This window comes from Pithys albifrons, chromosome 1 (assembly GCF_047495875.1).
Source record: "Pithys albifrons albifrons isolate INPA30051 chromosome 1, PitAlb_v1, whole genome shotgun sequence".
NCBI lineage: Eukaryota > Metazoa > Chordata > Aves > Passeriformes > Thamnophilidae > Pithys > Pithys albifrons.
Genome location: NC_092458.1, coordinates 106,412,520 through 106,436,738, shown reverse-complemented (window position 1 = coordinate 106,436,738; position 24,219 = coordinate 106,412,520). Strand labels below are relative to the sequence as shown.

The following is a 24,219-nucleotide window of genomic DNA, read 5'->3' as shown; positions in this document are numbered from 1 at the left end:
CATGGTGAGGCTGTAGGTCTTGTTTTCTTCTGGTAATCGTTGGACCATCTCATTCGTTATTAAACACACAACTTTTTCTGTGCTTGGAAACTGAAGAGGGTTGTTTTATCTTTAAAGTTTGTAAGTGCTTATGTTGCAAACACAAACATTTGGATGTTTCCATAAATAAAGCCAAAGGTTAGTGTACTTCTTCAGAAGATAGAGATATGAGAAAATAAACAGATCAAAAGTGGGCTAATTTTCCCCCCAAATTTATCTGCAGTATAAATCAGAATTAGTCAATTTATGAGATTTGCCTTGTTCAAAACATTTGTGTAATTCAGCTTTTGCTCTGATTTTGGGAAGTTATCAGAGTTTACAGTATTGTAGTGGAACTAATTTGGGCACAGTATCTCTCTAAGCAGATAGTATTGTAGATCCTTTTCTGCTTCACTAGCGCTGGCACAGCTACTGAATATGCTATTGTGTGAGGTTATAAACCAGATAATCTTAATTGGGCATTTCCTGAGAGCAAGGGGAGGGATGAGTGAAAAAGGAGAGAATTGGAAATAAGGGCATGCATTCTTAATACATAAATTTGGCTTTCATCCAGAAAAATGGGAGAATTTCCTGTTAGTTAAAATCTTCCAAAGCCTGAAGATACACACTGCATACCTCGGGGAGCCAGAGGAAGGGAAAAGGGTGGGAATAGCTCATACATGAAATCCCCAGGGGACAGACAGAGTGCTGTGTGATGTGATGGGACTGGGTGGTTGTGCAGCTGGATCTCAGGGCAGCCACAGCACCAGTGAACCATCTCCTTTGTCTGGCCAAGGATTTGGGTTACACTGTGCCAGCTGTACCAGCACAGTCTGGTGCTGTAGATCAGGACCTGGAGGCTTTTTAGAATGGAGTCAAATGCTGTTCATAGAATCATAGAATCGATTGGGTTGGAAAAGACCTCTGAGATCATCAAGTCCAACCCTTGGTCCAACTCCAGTCCCTTTACCAGATCATGGCACTCAGTGCCACATCCAGTCTCAGTTTAAAAACCTCCAGGGATGGTGAATCCACCACCTCTCTCGGCAGCCCATTCCAATGCCTGATTACTCTCTCTGTAAAGAATTTTTTTCTGATCTCCAACTTAAATTTCCCCTGTCAGAGCTTGAGGCCGTGCCCCCTTGTCCTATTGCTGAGTGCCTGGGTGAAAAGACCAACCCCCACCTGGCTGGAACTTCCCTTCAGGTAGTTACAGGCAGTGATGAGGTCACCTCTGAGCCTCCTCTTGTCCAGGCTCCCCAGCTCCCTCAGCCTCTCCCCTTAGGACTTGTGCTCAAGTCCCTTCAAGCTACAGAGATTGTATGTTCATGTACATTGCAACACTGCAGATATACCTGGACTCTTGACTCACTGAAATGGAGGATCTCTGCTGTAGAAAAACTATGGGATCTGTCACATAAATTTGAGGAAAGGAAGGCAAACAGAAGTGGGTACATGAAAATTTGAAGCAATTGGTGTGGGCTTCTTAGCACCGGTAGTTGTACCTGGTTCTGTTGGAAAGGTCTATTTGGATCTGCATTTGAAGAGAGAAATTGCTTATAAAACTGAACTAAAGTGTGTTATAATTCGTAATTTGAACCTCTACTGATGCAAGATTGGAAAAGTAACAAATCAGGAAAGAGTTGTGTTAAGAAAAGATACGACAGCTTATTTATGTTAGAACTTCTAGTTGTGTTGTGAATCTTCTCTCACTGACCTGATTTAATTACCATACATTAGTGTAGATACCTCAAACACTTGTAAATACTTGTCTGCTGCCTTCTTAATTTTTTTATCTTTATTTTACTGTAGAGTGAGCTCTTTTGGGTATTTTTGGTGAGCCTTCGAGTGAATTAAGATCCTAATTGTCTAGGGTATCTATGTAAGTGTTTTTGGGCATTTGAGGGTCTGTATGCAAGAGATTTCCTGTACGTCATAATAACTTGTGCTAAAGAAATACTATTCAAAACAAATAAACTTTACCCGTTTTGACTTTTTTGGAGTAGTGCAGATGCACTAAATTAAAAGTCACATCAAGAATTAAGTTAATCTAAGTTCTCTGAATATGGGTGCAAATGTGTTTCACAAACTCCTTAAGTGAAAAGAAAAGCAAAAAGAAAATTGAATCTTGTCCCCTGGTAGTGAATGAGGAAAGGGTTTGAAAGTTGCCTGCTCTGTCATTTGTAATGAAAAAAATAGTTAGCTGTGTTAATAGAGTTTAATGTGTGATAACATATTATCAATATGGCAGGGAAGGAGAATCATGGCAAGTTAACCATCCAGGGAAGATGATGCAGTTATGTCAGATCTGAGAGGATGAACAGAGATGGTGAGTTGGTGGGTGAGAGGGCACCAGTCAGAAGGTTTGTGAAGGAAATTTTAGCTGCCTTGTGCAGTTTCACAATTGTTTCTGAAGACGTATTAGTCTATCAGCAGGTGTTAAAAGAACATGTTGGTCAAGTAGAAATAATTTAAATTATATTCCTTCTAGAAAGGAAAGTGTATTGTCATTCTTTAACTTCTGCGTACTTTAAAATAAGTGAATTAGAGAGTAATGGCAAATTGCCCACATTTACCTGAAAAAACAGTGATGTCTAAACCAGAAAAATGCCTCAAAGTTGTTCACCTCCATTTGAGGTATTCAAGATAACTGTTAATTTTCTCTTGATTTCTACCACTTTTAATTAGGGTGCTTGTGGAGTCTTCATGTTGTTCACTTAAATACCAGTCAGAAATTTTGGAGCTAAGTGCCTTGAACTGTTGGCCTCTAAAAAAGTGTTTTGGGTGCTTAAATCATCTCTTGATGAGAAAGGAGCATCTCAGGGCCCACTTCTAATCTGTTAAATGTGTATGTCCTTGGGAAGGGGGCTTTGGACCACAGCTTGACACTGGAATACAGAACTGTGGATATAAACTACAGATGTCTACGTTTGTAAGTCACAGCTGTGCTCATAAATTAACAGCCAATATTTTGAACTGCTGAGAGATTGCTTGGTGGTAAACTGACTCTTCTGTCTTTTTCAATCTCTGTGAACAGTGAATATCCTCCAGTCAGCCTTTACAAGTGTTGTATATATTGTGGAAGATACAGAAATCTGTTATTATTTGTTGTTATAATAATTTATAGTGAAACTATTTTGTTTTGTTAACCATCATGTTGGTGGCAAATAAAAAATGAAATCCACTACCATGCCCTTGAATTGCTCATGCCAATTTTAATGTTGTTATAACTGCTTTTCCCAAAGACTCTATTTCTTTTCTTTGCTTCTTGCCAAACCCAGGGGCAGGAAAGCAACTTTTTAGGGGAAACAAGTTATGGCTTTGTGCAGTGGTATGAAATGGACAGAGTAAACAAATGAGGGGCTGAGGGTTCGGGATAGAGTGGGAGTTTGTTTTCTTGCATCACTTCACTTTTTTTGTGCCAGCAGCAGGGATTTTAAAAGGAAAAGAAGAAAAAAAAGGTGAATTGAACTGTTAGCAGTGTCCCTTAGGATCATAAATTAAGGGAAGATTGTGTATGTAATTCATAAACATCCTGAATTGTACGCCTTCTATTTCAACTTATTAGGGCATGAAGTAGTGCCTGCCAGGTTAATTTCACACTGGGGAGTTCAGCATTCATGCAGCTCTTAATTTCCTGCTCTATACAAAGCTGTGATAAGGAGAGAATATAAGGGTATTTGAATATTTGATTCCAAATAATTAGTTTTAAAGATAAGTATTTTAGAAATAGCCTCAAGACAATTATAGTTATTTTAAATTGAATTTGGAGAGTAGCAGGAGAATGTTTATTTGTCCTGATAGGAAATATGCTTTTTGTTTGTACAAAACCCTGTACTTTACAAAAATCTTCTCTTTAATAAATGAAATTATTGTTTTGAGTTCAGGATGTGGTAGGCAAAGAATAAAAAAGAAAAACCACTTGCAAATACCACCAAGCTTTTCTCCTTTTTCCATCTGCCAAAGGAACAATTGAATTTGTTAGTACAGAACAATGGTCAGTCCTCTGTGTTTCCATGTTTTTAATGGTTAAGATGGTTTCAATGGTTAACAGAAGTTCAAGGATTCTTCCAGCCCAGTCCTTGCTTTTTGCTTCTGTGATGCGACCTCAGAGCATGAGCAGAGTGAATCATCTCTTGGCTCCAAACAGGGGTGGGACCAGAATTTTACTTAAATAAGCATAACAAAACCAAGCCTCAAAATTCTTATGGACTGAATGTTTAAGAGAACCAGAACCTCTTACTCTTTTCCAATTCCAAGTGTTATTTTAAACTCATTCATGGATGCTGACTGATGTGATTTGGGAGAGTTGGGTTCAACTGGCCTTGGAAGGCAGTTAGTATGGATTCCTAAAGTTCTGCTTCAGTCTTGAGAAACTCTGTGAACATTTTTATAGGATTTTTCTTAAAACACTTCAGTGATCAATAAAGATGAAATTCTTGGTTTTGAGGTTTGGAAGGGCTGGGAGTTCTGTATGTCAAAGAAATAAGGGGGTTGAGAATAACTGGGAGTTGAAGAAATGGGTTTGGTTGGAGTTCAGTTGTCTACTCCCCCTGTTGCCTTCAAAGACCAAGCTGTGGAGTTTGTTTTGTTTAGAAGGGCCAGTTGTGGCTTTGTATGGGCTTCTTAAACCTGCATTGCATAAGCTCACCCATCATGCTTTTTTCTGTTTAAAAAACCCCAAAAAGACTGAAACTCAAAACCCATCAAACAAAACCATTATGTTTGGGAATTAAAAGTGCCCAAGTTGCAGCAACTAACACAAACTTGAGTAACAAATGTTCTGCCCCTTTTTGGTGCATAAACCTCAGACAGAGGTACTTAAAATGTTTGTAGAGAAGTGTACCCTTGTAAATAATTAGTTTTGCTGTTATTTGGCTGTTAACTTATTTTGGTGATCTGTTTTTGTTTTAGCACCAGCAAACATTTTTAAATCAGCTGAGGGAGATCACTGGTATCAATGACATCCAGGTACTGCAGCAGGCACTGAAGGTAAGATGACTGTGTCTGACTTGTAGCTGAATGTGTCTTAATACTTCTTAACTGCCTGTGGAAGCCATGAATCCCACCCTTTCTTACTCTTGTCTTTCCTTCCATTCTTTCCATTCCCAGCTTGAATTTATTTCAGGGGAAAAAAATAGCTAATAATGATGGCTTGTTCACTTTAGAAGGAACCTTGAACTCTTTTGGTACTGACGTAATAATTAATCAGGTGATCAAAGATGAAAAGAAGGGGAAATTATGACTTGCCTTTAACCTTTGTCTAAAGCGTTTACAGATACATTGATGCTACTACAGCTGGTCCCTCCTGAAGAATTCAGTGTTCCTTTCTAGTCAGTGTAGTTTTCTGTCATTCACAGGTACTGCTTAGTATGTAGAATGGAGAATTCTGCTTTAATTTAGCACCCTTTGCAAATTTGGTGGTGTTTCACTGTTTTTTCAACCATTGTCATTTCTTTCAGCACAGGGAAGAGTTTTTTTGATGCTCGTAAAGAATGACAGCTCTCTCTGTGTTGTTTCCCTATATGTAAAGTTTAAAAAATGCCTGGTCTCCCTAAAGCAGAACTTTTTAGCCAATTATAAATGAGGATTAAGTAATTTAAATCATATATATACACGCACAGACGCACGCACGGACATGCACAGATGCATGCACAGACACACTCAGACGCGCGCACACTCAGACGCACGCACACACACAGATGCACGCACACACACATGCACACACACGGAGGACGCGCGCGCGCACGCGTACACACATGCACACACACGGAGGACGCGCGCGCACGCGTACACACATGCACACACACGGAGGACGCGCGCGCGCACGCGTACACACATGCACACACACGGAGGACGCGCACGCACATGCACACACACGGATGCGCGCGCACGCGCACGCACATGCACACACACGGATGCGCGCGCACGCGTACACACATGCACACACACGGATGCGCGCGCACGCGTACACACATGCACACACACGGACGCGCGCGCGCACGCGTACACACACACAGGCGCACACACACTCATACACATACACACACACAGGCGCACTCACACACACGCGCGCACACACACATACACACACGCAGACGCACGCACACCCACACATACGCAGACACATGAACACTCACACATACGCTCCCACACAGACACCCACACATGCACATACACAGGGACGTGCGCACACACGCAGACGCACGCACACCCACACAGACGCAGCCACACATACTCACCCACATAGACACACGCACATGCACACACACAGAGGCGTGTGCGCACACACAGAGGCGTGTGCGCACACACACACACACAGAAGTGCACACACACACAGGCGCACGCACACACACATACACGTGCAGGCGCACGCACACACACACAGACGCGCGTGCACACACACACAGACGCGCATACACACACGCGCGCAGGCACACACACGCGCGCAGGCGCACGCACACACACACAGACGCGCGTACACACACACATACACGCGCAGACACACACACACAGAGACGCGCGTACACACACACATACACGCGCAGACACACACACACACAGAGACGCGCGTACACACACACATACACGCGCAGACGCACGCACACACACAGAGACGCGCGTACACACACACATACACGCGCAGACGCACGCACACACACAGAGACGCGCGTACACACACACATACACGCGCAGACGCACGCACACACAGACGCGCGTACACACATACACGCGCAGACGCACGCACACACAGAGACGCGCGTACACACACACATACACGCGCAGACGCACGCACACACAGAGACGCGCGTACACACACACATACACGCGCAGACGCACGCACACACACAGAGACGCGCGTACACACACACACATACACGCGCAGACGCACGCACACACACAGAGACGCGCGTACACACACACACATACACGCGCAGACGCACGCACACACACAGAGACGCGCGTACACACACACACATACACGCGCAGACGCACGCACACACACACAGACGCGCGTACACACACACACATACACGCGCAGACGCACGCACACACACACAGACGCGCGTACACACACACACATACACGCGCAGACGCACGCACACACACACAGACGCGCGTACACACACACATACACGCGCAGACGCACGCACACACACACAGACGCGCGTACACACACACATACACGCGCAGACGCACGCACACACACACAGACGCGCGTACACACACACATACACGCGCAGACGCACGCACACACACACAGACGCGCGTACACACACACATACACGCGCAGACGCACGCACACACACACAGACGCGCGTACACACACACATACACGCGCAGACGCACGCACACACGCACAGACGCGCGTACACACACACATACACGCGCAGACGCACGCACGCACACACACAGACGCGCGTACACACACACATACACGCGCAGACGCACGCACGCACACACACAGACGCGCGTACACACACACATACACGCGCAGACGCACGCACACAGACGCGCGTACACACACACGCGCAGACGCACGCACACCCACACAGACGCGCGTACACACACACATACACGCGCAGACGCACGCACACACACACAGACGCGTGTACACACACACATACACGCGCAGACGCACGCACACACACGCGTGTACACACACACATACACGCGCAGACGCACGTACACACACACAGACGCGCGTACACACACACACACGCGCAGACGCACGCACACACACACAGACGCGCGTACACACACACATACACACGCAGACGCGCGTACACACACACATACACGCGCAGACGCGCGTACACACACACAGACGCGCGTACACACACACATACACGCGCAGACGCACGCACACACAGACGCGCACACACACACGTGCAGGCGCGCGCACACACACACAGACGCGCACACACATACACGCGCAGGCACGCGCACACACACACAGACGCGCACACACACACAGACGTGCACACACACATACACACGCAGGCACGCGCACACACACACACAGACGTGCACACACACACGCAGGCACGTGCACACACACACAGACGTGCACACACATACAGGCACGTGCACACACACACACACACACACAGGCGCGTGCGCACACGCAGGTGCGTGCGCACACGCAGGCGCGCGCGCACACGCCGGCGCGCGCACACACACGCAGACGCACACACACACGCAGACGCGCACACACACACGCAGACGTGCATGCACATGCAGGCGCACGCACACACACACACAGGTGCGCGCACACACATACACACACAGACGCGCACACACACACAGACGTGCACACACACACACAGGCGTGCACACGCGCACACGCACACAGGTGTGTGCACACACATACACACACACACAGACGCGTGCGCGCACACAGGTGCACGCACACACATGCACACACACACAGACGTGCACAGATGCACACACACACAGGCGCGTGCGCACACACAGACGCGCGCGCGCACACACACACAGACACACGCACGCGCACACACCCACACACACACAGGCACACGCACGCGCGCACACCCACATGGACACATACACACACACACGTACATACATCTATGTCTATCCATCTATCTATATATATGTCAAGAGAGAGGCAGTTGTTACTTCAGCTTGAATGTTAATTGTGTGCAGAGCTGCTCTTTGAAAGCCAGGATTTTTGCCTTTAAAAAGGCAATGGTGGATTTTCAGAAGAACTCGCTGGATTGCTGTTAAGTTGGTGAATGTGCTGGTCGTGCTTTTTGAGAGGTTGACCTACAATACAAGACTTTTTATTTGTGTTCTGAAATAAGTAGAACTATACCTAAGTAAATTTTTGTATGATGTTTCATATTCGTGTTAGTTAAAAAGTGAAATATGAAGAAGAATATGTCCAGTTTGGAAACTCTTTTCTAGTCAATATTTTGTCTGACAATACAATGTCATTGATTTGAAGTTGCTTCTGATGTTCTTGTTTTAAGAAAAATTAAAAAAGGGTGAGTGGGCTCTGACGTCTTGCTTTTTTGGTGCCCAAAGGACAGCAACGGTAATCTGGAGTTGGCTGTGGCTTTCCTCACTGCGAAGAATGCCAAGGTGCCCCAGCTGGAGGAGGCAACTTACTACCAAACAGCCCTTCCTGGAAATGACAGATACATCAGCGTGGGCAGCCAGGCAGACTCCAGTAGGTATTTTTTCTCTTCATAAGTTAGTTTAAAGGCAAGGAAACCATAACCTTGCCTATGAAATGACAGTTAATCTGCCGATAATTCTTACTTGCAAATTTTGAGGTTATTATGTATTTCTTTCCTTATTTTAGTGTTTGTGTTCTTTTTTTTTTTTAATTTGTGCTGTCCTCAAGCATTATGTTTACATGTATGTATGGTACTGATCAGAGGGTAACTGGGTTTTTAATTTTTTTTTTTCATTTTTTTCACCATATATAGAATTTGTTTTGGGGTCATGCAGTAAATAATACAGGGCAAAAGCTGGGTACTCTTCTATCAAAATAAAATAATACTGAAGAAGAGTCTGTCACTGTCTGTCTTAACATGCTAAAGCTTAATATGCTTGTGTAGCTTCTCTTTGATAGGGATGACTATCCCAAGGGAGAAGTGAGAGGTTAAGTGTGAATTTTGTAGTAAGAGTTGATATTTTATATGTGAAATGAATATTAAATATACCTACTTTTAAATAATTCTGTTTAGTTGATACAGGAAGTTCCACAACCTGCATTTTTCTGAGCCTTGCAGGTTCTATTTCTTTACTTAAGTGCATAGTTATTTTTATGGGGAGAAAAATTGTTAAATGTGTTCTGGAAATAAATATGGTAAATAACATGAAAGAAGATGTCAAAGGGTGTTTTGTAGTGGGGTTGACTTCTGTAAAACCTGAGTTTCCTAATATTATAGTTGCATTACACAATTCTAAATGTAGATGCAGAATATTTTAAATCTATATTGAACCTTTGGCCATATACTTAGTACATCTGTGTAGATTTTATTAAATGAGTATAATTATTTAACACAGTAGGATTTTTTTTACATCTATTTTGTTAAGATTGGTCTGGCTATGGCTATGACTTTTCATTGTAAAGAAGTTTAGTTAGATCTTCTTATCAATTGTACAGTTGTGTTTCTGTCTCTAGAACCTTGACATAAACATTTTGATTTTTTTTTAATTAGAGATAGATTTATTCTTAGCATCTCAGGTGATGAAAATGCATTTTAATTCTTAGCATTATTAGCAACCCTGTATAAAATGCCTTGAATGCATTTGAGGTAGTTGTATTATTCCTGCACTAAGTTGTGGGGAGTGGTTTGGGGGTTTTTATGTGATTTTTCTTTTCACTTCCTTGAAAAGAAAATACACTCAAGCCCTGTGCCATATATTTAGTTTAGAATATCAGAAAATTGCCATTGAGGAAATGGAGACTATTTTCTGCAAACTTACCACTGTTTCACAGTCCCTGGTACTGACGATCTACTATGGCAGCAGGATAGTAAGCTGGATTCTCTTGGAGTCTGTGTTTAATTAGATTTAATAGCAATCCCATTAATAGAAGTGTTTAGTTTTGCTGTCACTTGCTGTGCTGTGCAACCTTACTGAAGATATGAAGTGACAAGGGGTAGGAATCAAGCCTGCAGAGCCTGCATTGCCCATGAGTGGTGGTGAAACTGAGAAGAGTGGGTCTTGAGCTGTACATTTCAGGATTCTCTCCTCATTCTGGAGGGCTGAAGGCAGACCCAGATTCCTTACAGTTACGCAGCAATACAAGTCAGTAGTCAGGAATCAAGTAGTTTTATTTATTTATTTATTTATTTTAAACATCTTTAGTATCTAGTCAGGTCCTCACTGGCAACAAAGATGAGAACTCTTTGCCAGCCTCTGCCATTTTGGCCTGAAAATACATGATGAGGTAAAGGCATCTTGGCTGACTTGAATTCATATTGGAGAACTTACAGGGCAAGAAGGAAACACCTACAGCAGAACAGAAGTCTGAACCAGTGTGATCATAGAGCTCCCCCAGGGCCCTGCAGAGATCTAATGAAAGATTCTGGAGGAAACCTACGGTTCTGTTGTAATCTGCTTGCCTGTAATTATTTGGGTTATGGATTTAAAAAATGGAGTACACCTAAAATGAACCAGTGTCAGGGACCTGTGTTAGACAGTCTGGTCATGTAAGAGTATCTTGCAAGAGTGCAGATGAATTGTGAGAAGAGAATGGAAGGGTGGGCATAGATAGAAAACACATTCAGCAGCGATGGCTTCAACCATCAATGCTCCCTTTTGCAAAGAACACTTATTAGCAGTTCTCAGTGACTGTGCTGAATTGCTGACAGTATCTTGTCTTTCAAATTTGACTCCCTTTATTATCCCAGATAGGTACAATTACATGAATTAATTACAACTCACCCCTAGTGTTCCTTACTGCTAAACTACCTCTGTGCATTTGGGACTTAGGATGCTGTGAGTCACTGAGCTTTGCTGTCCTGCCAAGGTAAAGCATCCAGACTGGGAATGAGAGTCACAGATAAATATCAGAGCTGTGTTTTATGCCACAGAAGACCTCCAGCCATTTACAAAGGCATTGTAATACAATTATAATATAAAGGTATTCCTCGCATGAAGGTACATCAGATGTGGTCTGTAAGCTTGACTGACTAAGTTTCTTTGAAATGGTTTCTTAGTCAAGTGGTTAAATAAAAATGTTTGTCTGTAGCTTAACAGCCAGCAGCTAGCCTGGATTGTGCTCTTCCAAAAGTGACAGTGGTCATGAGCTATTTGAGAGCTGCATCCTGTACAGTGGGAAGTATAAGGAAACCTGATTTCCCTTATTAGCAAATGCAACATTTCGGCAGCTGCAGAAATATTAATAAGTTGGCATAAAATCTGCTCCATCTTTAAAGCAAAGACTGACTTGCACAATCAGTGTTGCTCGTGATGTTTGCCTGTTCAAAATGGCATGTGCAAGCACCTGCAATTGCAGTTTTTTCACGTCAAGAGCAATGCATACTTTATCTGATCCTTTGCAAAGGTGGTTTCAGTATTTTGAATGTTTGAGCAGAAGGTGCTGGAGGTGCTTAAGCATTAGTCTTGCAATGTACAGATGCTCATCTTTTAATCTAAGATCATTTGCATGTTCCACTTAGAGGAGTAAATCCTAGGCTTTGCATTTAAAGCAATTCTAAAGAAGTTTAGTAGTAATTTCCAGTATTTTCACTTCTCCAGAAACTTTTTTGTCCCGTTTGAAGTAATTTGATGTATTTTCATCTATGGCTGCACAATAGAACTGTTGCATTGCTAAGCATGTGTCCATTTTCCTTTTATTGGAGGAACTTGAAGAACCCAGGGTTAAAGGGAGCATCACAATGAAGAAAAGACATGTATTTTAGAAGTTGTATTGTCTTCAAATGAAATAGCTGTCAAGATAAATTCTCTCACTCCTTTGTTTTGAAAATGCCAAGTTATTTCTCACTAAAATTGAATTACTAGTCTTTACAAATGCACATTCCATAGTCAAGACAAAAGATTTCAAGCCCTTTTATAAGGTCATAGTCCAATGTAACTATTAAATGCCACACACAGCAATTTTGAGAATTGTAAACTTCATTGCCTCTGGCTTTTTATATCTTCCTGTTCTTGGGATTTGAGCTTTTGCATAGGTTTCAAAAGTCATTTGGTCAGTCCTTTGCAATGAGGTATACTTTAGACTTAACTACACCTAAAACCTCCCACAGTGATGTTTATATATCATTTCTTACAAACCATTCCATTCTAGAGACTCTGAAAAGTTTATGGAGTAATTTGTTTTGGTGCTTCACTTCCTTACTTTTAGACTCCTAATGTCTTGCCTAAATCCTTCTTTGCTTCAGGTTAAGTCCTTTACTCCTTGTGCTGTCCCCTGTGGAAATTACAGTGCACTTCATTCCTTTTATCTCAGATGAAGTGTCGAATGCCCAAAGACAGTGTGTCATAAGACTTTTCTCAAATCTAAACTAAACAGCGCAAATTCTTTCCAAGTATTGGGATGCATTTCCAATACCTATTGTCATTTGTTCTTTTTTCTCTTCTAGGCCTTCTCTAATAGTTCTGCTTTTTTCCTGAACTGTGGCACTTGAAAGCAATAACCAAGACATGAGCTTAGTTTTTAAGAAAAATGCGTGAATCTCTATAAATATCCATATAGCACTCTGACAAAAATGTAACACTTCATATTTTCTTCAGTGCTGTGATATGAATTGCAGATTGAAAATGAATCACCTGTAGCTCCTTGGCACAAGTCCTAGTCACTCCTCATTCTGTAGCTGTGCATTTATTGTTTCTGTGATTAGAATTTGACACTACCTTCTTCTGTCACCTTACTTAACTCAGCCATTGCTCTGTGTCTTCATGACATTTCCTTCTCTTTTAGGGATTATTTGTGTCGTCTCCATCCAGGTTCCTGGGGGTGTCTCCAGCTTGGTATGGCAGGGTCCCTACTTCAAAATGTCAGAAGTCTTGTGTCTGGAGATCTTCCTTTAATCTTGCAGATTCACCTGTTCCCTTGTGCCATGATTACCTGTCTCCTCCCGGTTCCTGTCCCTGCAAGGATTGTCAGTTTAACTCCTCATCCAGTTTTAACCAAACCAGGCATATACAGCCATGCAAATTTCTGTAAACCTTCATGCAGGAGCCCGAGACCATCATGAGTTTTACATCACAGAATAGGTAGTAGAATATAGGATCTTGCTTAGCTCTGCTCATCATAAGTAAATGTGTGTAGTCTTCCTTTTTATTATTTTTATATTGTTGATGTGTTGAAATTGGAATCCTGTGGAATTTTAACAGTTGGCACCTATTCATTAGGCTGCCCCTTCATTTTTCTCTGCCTATTCCAGTTGTTGCATCACTGGATGTTTATTGCCTGTCCCTGGGCCCAATTGCTACTTCAGATCTGTTCCTCATGCTGTTTCCAAGCCTACTCAAGTCTGGAGTTCCCACTCTCTGCCTCCCCCTCGTATAATTAACAAGTCAATAACACAATAATTATTTTAATGACATAGGCAATAACCGAGTAAGAACCATTTATTTAAGTGATGATAGAAACTTCCTAAGTAAACAGATAAATAAGTTATTTTAGAAAAGAAGGAAGGCATATGGTGATATAGTGTGTGCATTTATTATATATACACTAGGATATTTGTCACAAATTTCAATACACAACTTAAATTGCTTTGTAGTATTACAAACAATGTCAAACTCTCTGAGTCATAGGTACCAGAAGCACAGATTATTACATAATAATGCTGTAAACAAAGAATACATTTCTTAGTAAAACAGATGATTAATTATGCATGTTAATTTTAGTTGAATAAACATGAATGCACTAAGACAAACTGTTTTGATGAGCAGTTTCTTCATTCACAGAGAATTTTTTCATAAGCAAACTTTTCTGTTCATTTAATAGCCATGGCCTGGTCAGGAACATTTGCATTTTCTAAAGCTGTGTGACATACAGTGAGAAGTCCCTTTATGAGGATAAGCCAGTGAGAACTAAAGTGTTCTGCAGCCTAAATGAGAGGAGTATTTACAAAATCAGCCTATGTAAATTAATTCCAGGAAACTATAAATTTGGACAAGTGGCATTATTCTTACACATTTATGAAATTCATCCTTCAGCCTTCACATCACAGAAAACTTGTGTGTCTGATAAATACGTTGGGTGAAAGTCTTTTTTTTTCTTCAAACTCACACCTAGAACACAGAAATCTGTTGGTCAGATAGAAAGCTTCAGTAGTTCAGTTTCGTGAATGAATTCTACTACTAATTGCTGTAAAAGAAACATCCCCATGTAAGCACTTATAAAATATGGAGGTATTTTAAAACAAAAACAAGAAAAAACCCTACGTGAATTTCATGTAGTGTATGTACACTTGTATAATCTATAAACATCTGACAGGAAAGCAAACTGTTCAGAGATAGTAATATATATATATTTATTTTTGGGTTTTTTTAGAAAGAGGAGTTTAGTGTCAGACTGTTGCCCTTCTGTTATTACTTCTCTTGAGATCTCTTCTTTGCAATCTATGATTTGGGATTCAAGTCATATGTGAGCTGTTTCAGCTTAATGAGTTACTGTGTCAGCTGAGATGCTGAAAAAGACCTTGAACCTGCTCCAAGTACAGCAAACGTGAGCTAAAATACATTAAGCTTAAATCTCCAAAACATTTATTTTACATTTGCTATGAACTAAAATGGAGTAGGTTACCATGGATTAGAGGATATTTAGAAATATATATTTTTTCAGCATAAAATATGCTAGATAAACCCTCTGTGACATAAATGAATTGCACTAGTCACATGTGGTAGTAATATCTGGCAGCAGGTCTTCACTGTACTGTTTTTTCATGCAAATCAGGAGCAATGTGTATGTGAAAAGAACATTTCTACAGAGAATCCTGTATTGCCTGCTCCAAACCCCTTGAATGCCAAAACAAACTGTTGTATCTGCTTTCTGAAAGCAAGCAGAAGTCAAGGATTTGATGTTTTAATATTGAAATGATATAATCACTGGTAATATGAACAGTAATAAACTTCTGAATACATAGGGTGGTGGTATAGATTAGTAACGATTAAGGAGCTAAGGAGGTGCAAAGAAGTTGAACATTTTAATGGAATTGTGAGTTGAAGTTGATCTGGATAGATTTTTGTATAACAGTGTGAGGTTTTGTTAAACACACAATTTTCAGCTAAGTTATGAGTTCTTGTGTAGAAGTACTCCCCATACAAAAGATCTTACTTCTTAATCTAACTTTGTATGAAAATTTCATCACTCTCATCTGAATAGAGACTGGGTAAAGGAATATTTCTCTGTAAGGAAATGATTGGAATAATCCAGTACTTCTCCATCAGCACATGTGGCTGCGGGTTGAGACTTCACTCCATCTTCAGTTGTAACCACTGTTACTACTTTCAGAAAAACAGCTTGTCTTCAGGGCAGATGAGGTGCTGTGTGTGACTCCTTGCTAGTGTGCAGAAAATACAACTCAAACACCACATTTTAGAGCTTAATAGGTAGTGTACGTGGTGAGGGGATCCTCTAATTGCTGTCAACCTTTCTCCTGCTGCTCTCAGGCTGTAGAACAGAGCCATGCTTGCATGTGTCCCAGATTGAGGTGGTATTTTAGCCCAAATTACATTGTTTGCAACATGGCAGCTCATATATTAAAACTTCTCTGGGTGAGACTTCTGGTGGATTGTAATTGTTTTAATACTTCTGAAGGAGAATTTAAGGCATCCAAGGCATGCCGAGAAAGTATCGTTTTCTTACACTGGAAGATCTGAGCTGACTATAGAAGACATAAGAATAAAATTAGGAAGTACTGCTTTTATGGTCATAATGTTTCTGCATATTTTGTGATCATGGGATGTTGCCTAGTGTACTCTGCCTTTTAAGGCCCACTAAATAAAGTAGAAATTTGACCACCTTTATTTGGGGGAAACAGGGCTGAGTTTAAAGCTAGATTTTGAAGATGCTGGTGTTAACAGAGAAGTCTTTTACACTTCCTTTTGGTTTCAGCTTTCTGTGAGGACAGGTCACCCCATTTTTGGTTCATATACAACTATGGCAAGGGTTTTTGTATACAGAATTCAGTGTTTTGTTTTGATCCAATGAGAAATGTCCCAAAAAAGAAAGCCCAGGGAAATAGGAGAAGGTACAGTCTCTACAGTAAGTCAGCCGATCCAGAAGAAAAGTCAGAAGCTTAGACAGAGAAGCTCTTTGGGTATGATTAATTGAGTTGGCCTGTGGAAGGAGAGATGCAGACAAGCCTTTCATCCCTCTTTGTAAACAGCTGACAGTTTCAAATCTGTATCTCTTACTCCAACAGTCTTGCGTCCTTCTAAAGACCAAACCCCAGCCTGGAGACAAGTCCCTTTCATAACTCTTTGGGTAAACTTTGGCCTCGGAGAAGGGAGACTGAAATCAGCCAGTGCTCTGTGTGTCTGTCTAATATTGCACTTAAAAATCTCTTTTGCACTTTCCCTCTCTTTCTGTTTGGCTGACTTGCAAAATGAGACATTTGCCCCTTAAAATTGTCGTAGCCAATGACTTTGACATTTTTGAAAGTCTTGTGCAGTTGATGGACATTCCTGTTGACTGTGCCTGATGGGGGGGGATGATTTGGGGTGGTTTGTGTTGTGGAATCCCACCTTACTTGGGAGGGGGAGTGCTGTGGCTGCCTTCAGTAAACAAGGAGGTTTATATTGGACGTTAGTATTTGATTCCTTAGATAATAGAAGCTGGAGAAGGCAGAAGTAGGGTTGTGTTCATCTTCATTACCCAGTTAGTAGCCCATCCAGCATTCCCCACATTATCCAAGCCTGGATCATCATTTTATCTTCAGTATTTGTTCTCGTGTTGAGATGGGATACTTCCAGTAGGCAGGAATCGAATTTAAATATGTTCAGGAAAGGAATGCACAGACAGGATAGAAGATAATTAGGCTGAGTAAGGCACTCTCCCACACGTTATGAAACTGTGTGAAAGTATTTGGCTCATCAGGGCACAGAAATACTTGTAGAATTCAGAGCTGTGTTGGCAAAAGTCTGTATGCATTCCTTCATGAGGGGGGAAAAACAACTATACTCAGTTAAGGTATCCTTTTTAAGGAAGGTTCTCTTCATCATGTGTTCCCTGAAACAACTGATTACAGCAGCTGAAGTAATGCATTTAAGGGTATTGCTGAATGAGGCCTTTAAGAAACCATGGATTCCTAAATTTGTCCCAGAGCTTGGTGAAATATAAGAACATTAGGAAGAAGGGAAACTATGGTCCATCACACCTTAGCAAGAGCAAACTGGTGAGGCTTTTATCTGGCTTGAAGGCAGAAGGGAGCTGTTAGCAGGGTTAGTGGTTGGAAGAGTGTAGGGCCAGGAGGGATGGACTTGGAATGGTGCTCAGCAATCCACGTGGGCTCTCTCTCCTCTACAGTAAGACTTACCTTTCCTTCTGTTTCACTTTTAATTTTGAGAAAGATAGTTTTGCTTTTCAGATGTGATTGATCTCACTGGAGATGATAAAGATGATCTTCAGAGGGCAATTGCCTTGAGTTTGGAGGAATCAAACAGGGCATTCAGGGAGACTGGAATAACAGATGAGGAACAAGCCATTAGCAGGTAAACAACAAACTTATATAAAGCAGAAATTAAATTAAAGAGTTGGAGATTGGCCTGTATTGCTTTTTTAACTTTTAATCTAACAGAGAATAACTTGTTTACTTTCACTTGTGCTACTGATATGCCTGGCTTCAGGATGTTGCTTTAATGTATTGTATGTTCTACATTGGAAAATAGTCTACTGTGTGTGGACTAGGATTTAATAGTATGTTTCATAATAATGTATTTTTTTAAATATTGTGGAAGTGGATGGAGATAGAGAATATATTTAAATAGGACCTAAATCCAGAAGTTTCTATTGTGTATCAGGTAAAAAGCAATGAAAACAAAGTTTAATTAAGAAACTAATAAATACTTTGTCCTGTTTTTTTGCAGTGTTCATTTTACAATAACATTTTCTTACCTCTGTGCTAAAGCTGAGATTGAGGGAGGGGGTATTAATACTATGACTTGAGTATACTAAGAGCAGCTGCTCTATTTTAGCTGATGAAGTATGTTATTAACCTATTTAACAAGTAAGATTTATAAGCTTTGAGTGAAGTTAACTTCTTGATTTAAAGTTTTATAAAGTTTCTCAGTTTGGTTGTGATAAGAGTCTGTACCTTAACTTTTGATCAGATTTTATTATAACTTTTTGTAAAGTGTTTATTTTTTGGTAATTTTGATTGAATTATGAAATATTTGGGATTTGAACTAAGCCTGGGTGTAGGATTTTGTGGGAGGGATGTTGTTTCTTTTTTTCCTTTTTCCATCTGTGGCTGGCTTTGGGTTTTTCATTTGTGGCTGGCCTTGTTCTGAAGGAAGCAGGCAATGATTTGGTCCTTGTCAGGGGGTAAAGTACCACCTCCTGGTAAAAGACCAGTTTTATAAAAAAGTAATTTAGACAGGATGATTAACCACAATAATTCTTTCTCTCAGTTCACTGTATTTGACAGACTGAATGGCTTATTGGAAAATTCCGACTCTAAGAATACAGATATTTTATTACTTTATTTGTATTACTTTATCCACAATAACTTTCTTTTTCCTTTTGAAAAATAAATATACTAATTGTGAAAGTAAACATACCTTTCCTGCCCCCCATCCGTGATAAAAGCCATCTTGCTATATGAATTTAAGATAACATACTTTTTGAGGGAAAGGTAGGATGAGAGAGATTTATATTGTAATTAATAACTGGGAAAAGCTTTTAAGGGGTTGTTTTTTTCTTAGGCCTTAGTATGTGCATGTATAGAAGATGGTGGAAGTTCTGTCCAGCTCTGTTTTAGAGTTCAGCTCTTGCATCTTCCTTTTGAAGGACAGAATTGTCACAATTACAGAGTTGTGATTTAGGCAGACACTCAGAAAGATGGACCTATTTCTGGATATGGACAATTTTCTCCCTTTTTTTTTTTTTTTTTGTTTTCCCTTCCTCATGCTTTGACTGCTTCTGTTGTGCTCACTTCCTGGGAGCCTTGAAGATTTAGGGGTTTTCCTTGAAGACTTTGTTTTTCACTTCTCAAACTAAAAGTGCGCTTTGTAATTTTTGGTCTTACCTGCTTAGGCCTTAACATAGTAGTATAAATATTTTCTACTTAAATTACAGTGTGTATTTTTCTGGCTGCAGAAAATAACAAAATACGCCATTTTTCTGTATGTACAAAGGCATGTAGAAAATCTGCACAATTATATGCAGAGAAAATGTTGGTCTTGTGGTGAAATAGAGATGTGTATTTAAGGGCAAAATTGCACACATTAACACTTGCCAGATCAAGAGCGTTGTTGCAGGCCAGATCCCCCTTGGTACATTGTGCCATGTTTTCTATGCTTGCTGTTCTTTGAACCATTCGTTGCACAAATTCATTTCCCAAAGCCACACAAAAATAATCAGTCATAGACCCATAGTATACTATGATGCAAGAAAGAAATGGAATGGGACTTTGCTTGTGAATGGAGGCAGAGAAGAGTGAAAATCTTGGAGATTTGACAGCATTGAGGCATTAGATGAATGCAGCAACATGGCAAGAAGCACCCAAAGTGGATGGCAAATAATGTCAGTGTTGAACAAATACAGGAAGTTCAGAGTTCTTGATCTGAACTGTTCAGTCTGTTTCCTTAAGGACAGAAGTTCAGACTGTTTTTATAAATAAAATTTTAAAAAATGACTTTGTAGTTAACACCCCACAGAAGAATGTTGGCATTCCAATAGAAAGCACAGTATCTTCACAGGACTTCTCAAAACAAAAAGTAGAACATTGTTGTTGTAAACAAGTCAAGCTGCAGCCATTTGCTTTTGCTTTTCTAGATTAAGCAAGAAGCAGAAATCAAATAAGAAGTCAATAATCAGCCAATTAAACTATGGAAATCTTTCATTTTTGAAAATGTAGGCTGTGTGCGTAAATAGCCTTTGGTGTGGAGGATATTTTTTCCAAAGGTATTCATAGTGGTTTGGACCCTAACTTGCACAGATTTTGTTAGGGTTTCCAAGGGAGAATTAATGGAACTTCTTGACTTGTGTAATTAATGTCGTAATGCACGTAGAATTTGTCTCCCTGCATGAAATTGCTTCATGCTACTTAATGAGGGCAGACCTGATCACTGTGTAGGTGTTGAGAGGAGCACAGCTGAAATGTCCAAGTGTCCAAGCTGAGCATCTTGTACATGGCACGTTTAAAGTCTTTTACTTTTCCCTCTTTAAATCTCCAGGGAAATGAGCACAATCAGTGTATTGCCTAATATGAAAAAGTTTCTCCTATGGATTTAGGGAGTCTGAGGCTGGCCAGATAGGGCTTCGATGGGGAAGGCAGTGAGATATGGCCGAAAGGAGAAATTTGCTGGCCTGTGTTATGCCAGGAGTAGTATCCACACAAAAATGAGAGCCACTACTGTCAGTGCATAAGGATGGGTACAGCCATAGGCTTTTTTTTTTATATCATGGTCATCGAAACAGCTGAGGACTCAGCACTGTGTTGTGTATAGATCCAGGGTGAGACTAAGGAGGGTTGTAGAGTCAGGGCTATTCCTGGATGTCCAGCTGTAAGACAGGCACAGTATGAAGACCTTTCCTTGTTCCTTTAGCTGAGTGACCTGACAGCGTGGGCTTTTCTGCAGCATGTTGAGTGAGCTTCCTCAGAGTGGTTTCACTGAACCTTTGTGCTGTGGACTCGCTTTGCCCGGGGGTTATTGCTTTGTCTGATGAGCCCTGTGCAGTTCTGCAAAGCTGCTTGGCTATGCCCAGCTTGTTACAGAGAGAAATAAAACACTGCTTTCAAGTCTCATGCCAAGCCTGGCATTAACTAAGCCCTCATTTCAGCGTTTGCTTCCAAACAAGATTCCATTGCTCGGAGGTGGGGGAGCCGTTGGGTCCCGTGAGGCCGGAGAGATGCCAGACCCTGCACGTTGCTTATGGCCACGGGCTGGTGACTGCTGCTGTCCCCAAGGGTCCCAAAGTGGGGATTCAGCTCTGTCATCAGGATTGCTAAACGCTTGTGCTAACTCTCTGGAAGGATGCTTGTTTTGTTCAGAGCTATGTGTGAGTAAGAGTCTTTATCCAGGTAGTCTCCCAAGTCAGGACTGTATGACTGTAATACAGTGAAGGTTGTACTATAACAGATACTCACTATGCTGGTAAATACATTTATTTATGTGGGTTCTGAGCTGATCATTAGATTCCTATTTACTGTGCTCGCTACACTTTTTATTTTTTGTTTTATTGCATCACAGCTTAATGCCTGAAAATGAATTTAGAATGTAGAATGTACAGCTATTCCATGTGCTCTCTGAGGACAGATAGTCTTAAAAGTAAAATTAAGGAAAAAATACCATGAAGCTTTGACAATCAAATACTTTATTGATATGTGGAAACAGATTTGAGGTGGAACTAAAGATGAGGAAATCCTTTACCTGCTAAAGAAACACTAAATCAAATACAAGGAAGAAATTTTATTAGGCAGTTAAGCTGATGAATGGTAATACCCTTGGGGTCAGGGAACTGTTTGTTTGAGAGCACTGATTTTTCTGAAAATCTTGAAATATTCTTGAGTTTGGAAGGGGGGAGGGAAAGGAAGTTTGATTGTTTCCCTGAAACACCAGTGGTGTAGAGTAGATGTTGTAGTCCTGTTACATCATAATTCAAATTATTCCAGTCTGTCAATCTTTATATTGATGAGAAGGGAAATAAATTTGACTGCTGTTTTACATTTTGGGATTTGCTTAGGAGAGAACTTTATTGTAAAAGACTTTTAGAGTCATCAGCTATTGAAGAATTCCATCCCTATGCATTGTTTGAAGACATTTCAGACCAGAAAGTCTTAGAGAATTATAAACCTGCCCTTTCAGGGCTGTTTACAAGGTTGTGTGTCAAAAACTAAACATCAGAAATTAATAAATCCTTTGGAAATCACCAGCTTTTGTTTTTTTCCTGAGATACATGGATACAAAAGTAGTATTTGTACCAAAAGTTCAAAATGCTTGTCTTTTATTTTATTTTTTCAAAATAAGTGGCAATAACAGATTCGTATATCCCCCCAAAGCAGTTACTGGCAGTAAATTCTTATGATGCTTCATAGTTCTTGGTAACACACCTTTTCTTTCTTTGGCAGGAACATAGCTTGAAACAAAAACGTAGTTATGAAACTGAGGGATTACACTCTGTGTGTCCCTGTTTGTTCCCCCCGCCCCCCCCCCCAACCCCCCCCGATGTTCAAATTTTGTCCTTTAGGAGCTGCATTTACAAAGTAGCCTGAACCTGCCTTTCTTTGGTGTTTAGTGAGTCTAGAATTGACCTCAGACTGCTTAGACTCTTGTGATGCAGCTCCTGGAATCCTGTGCCTGGCAAATGCAGTTGGAGAGCAGCTCGGCCTTTTTATGACAGTTGGACTGGATCGTTGGGGACAGTGACCATCGTGTCAGTAGTGCCAGTCAACTTATGAGTTAGAGTCACTGTTATATGACCTGAATTCTATCCATGTCCATCTTTCTATTTCCAATATGCCAACCACAACCTGTAGTGTTCTTTGTCACCAGGCTAGGGAAATGTGCTGAAAATAGAAATACTTTGTTGAGTGAAGCTTGAGTTTGAGAGCTGCACACCCATCAGATCTTACTGTCATGTGAAATATTGATATTCAGCATAAATCACTTAGAAACAGTTTCCTGCAAAGAGTGTGGTCACTGAAGCATACAATTAACTTGGGTGGCATTTGAAAAATGCGGGGAGATGTCTTTCCATGGCTCATAAAGTAATTCCTTGCTATGTAAAGAGATTAACACAGTTGCATAAGTTACAGAAATGGAAACTAAGAAAACTGCTTTCATTTTTGAAAGTTGCCTAGCCAGCTCTGGCTTGCTGTCAGTGAAAGAAAGATTGGTGACTTTGTGCTTTGCATAGCAATAAAAGCATTTGTAGATGAAAGCACTACACTTATTAATGCTGCCTAAAATTTGTCCATCCTGTTGGAATCTGGTTCTTAAATAATTGATGACTTGCAGACATGGCACTTGTATCTTGAGCTCTCGAAAGAGATTCATGCACTCACTGATACCATTTTCCAAAAGGTAATGGAATTACTGTAACATAGCTAAAAGTAAAATAGCATCTTACTTTTGAAGACGTATTATTGTATGTAAGTTTAAAACCAACTCAGCAACAATAAGTGAACAATGTAATTAAGATGTCTGTGTTAGTACATCGGGTTTTTTTGGTTTTGTGGTGGTTTTTGCTTTTTTCTCACATTTTCCCCTCCCTTCTGTTCCTGAAGAGTTCTAGAAGCCAGTATTGCAGAAAATAAAGCAAGTTTAAAGAGGACGCATCCAGAGGTATGGAGTGACTCTCCAAACCCTTATGATCGAAAGCGGCAAGACAACTGTCCAGTAGGATTAAAGAATGTTGGCAACACGTGCTGGTTTAGTGCTGTCATTCAGGTAAGCACCCTCTTCAGCTGGCTGTGTATACCCTTCCTTCTATCTGTTGTGAGGTGAGTTAGCTTATTTTACGTGAATAACTTAAAACCTCTCTTTTCCTGAGCAGTTTAGGCCACTGCATGGGGTTGT

The 24,219-nt window shown here is 40.9% G+C and overlaps 1 protein-coding gene across 2 annotated transcripts in view; it reads left to right on the top strand.

The window, feature by feature from the left end:
* The window catches only part of USP25 (ubiquitin specific peptidase 25), a 95,376-nt gene that overhangs the window by 19,823 nt on the left and 51,334 nt on the right, over positions 1-24,219 (top strand). For both annotated transcript variants that reach the window (XM_071563138.1, XM_071563128.1), the window contains exons 2-5: positions 4,933-5,010; positions 9,070-9,214; positions 18,066-18,189; positions 23,928-24,090. In XM_071563138.1, coding sequence (XP_071419239.1) covers positions 4,933-5,010; positions 9,070-9,214; positions 18,066-18,189; positions 23,928-24,090 — 510 coding nt within the window. The remainder of the gene's footprint in view (positions 1-4,932; positions 5,011-9,069; positions 9,215-18,065; positions 18,190-23,927; positions 24,091-24,219) is intronic.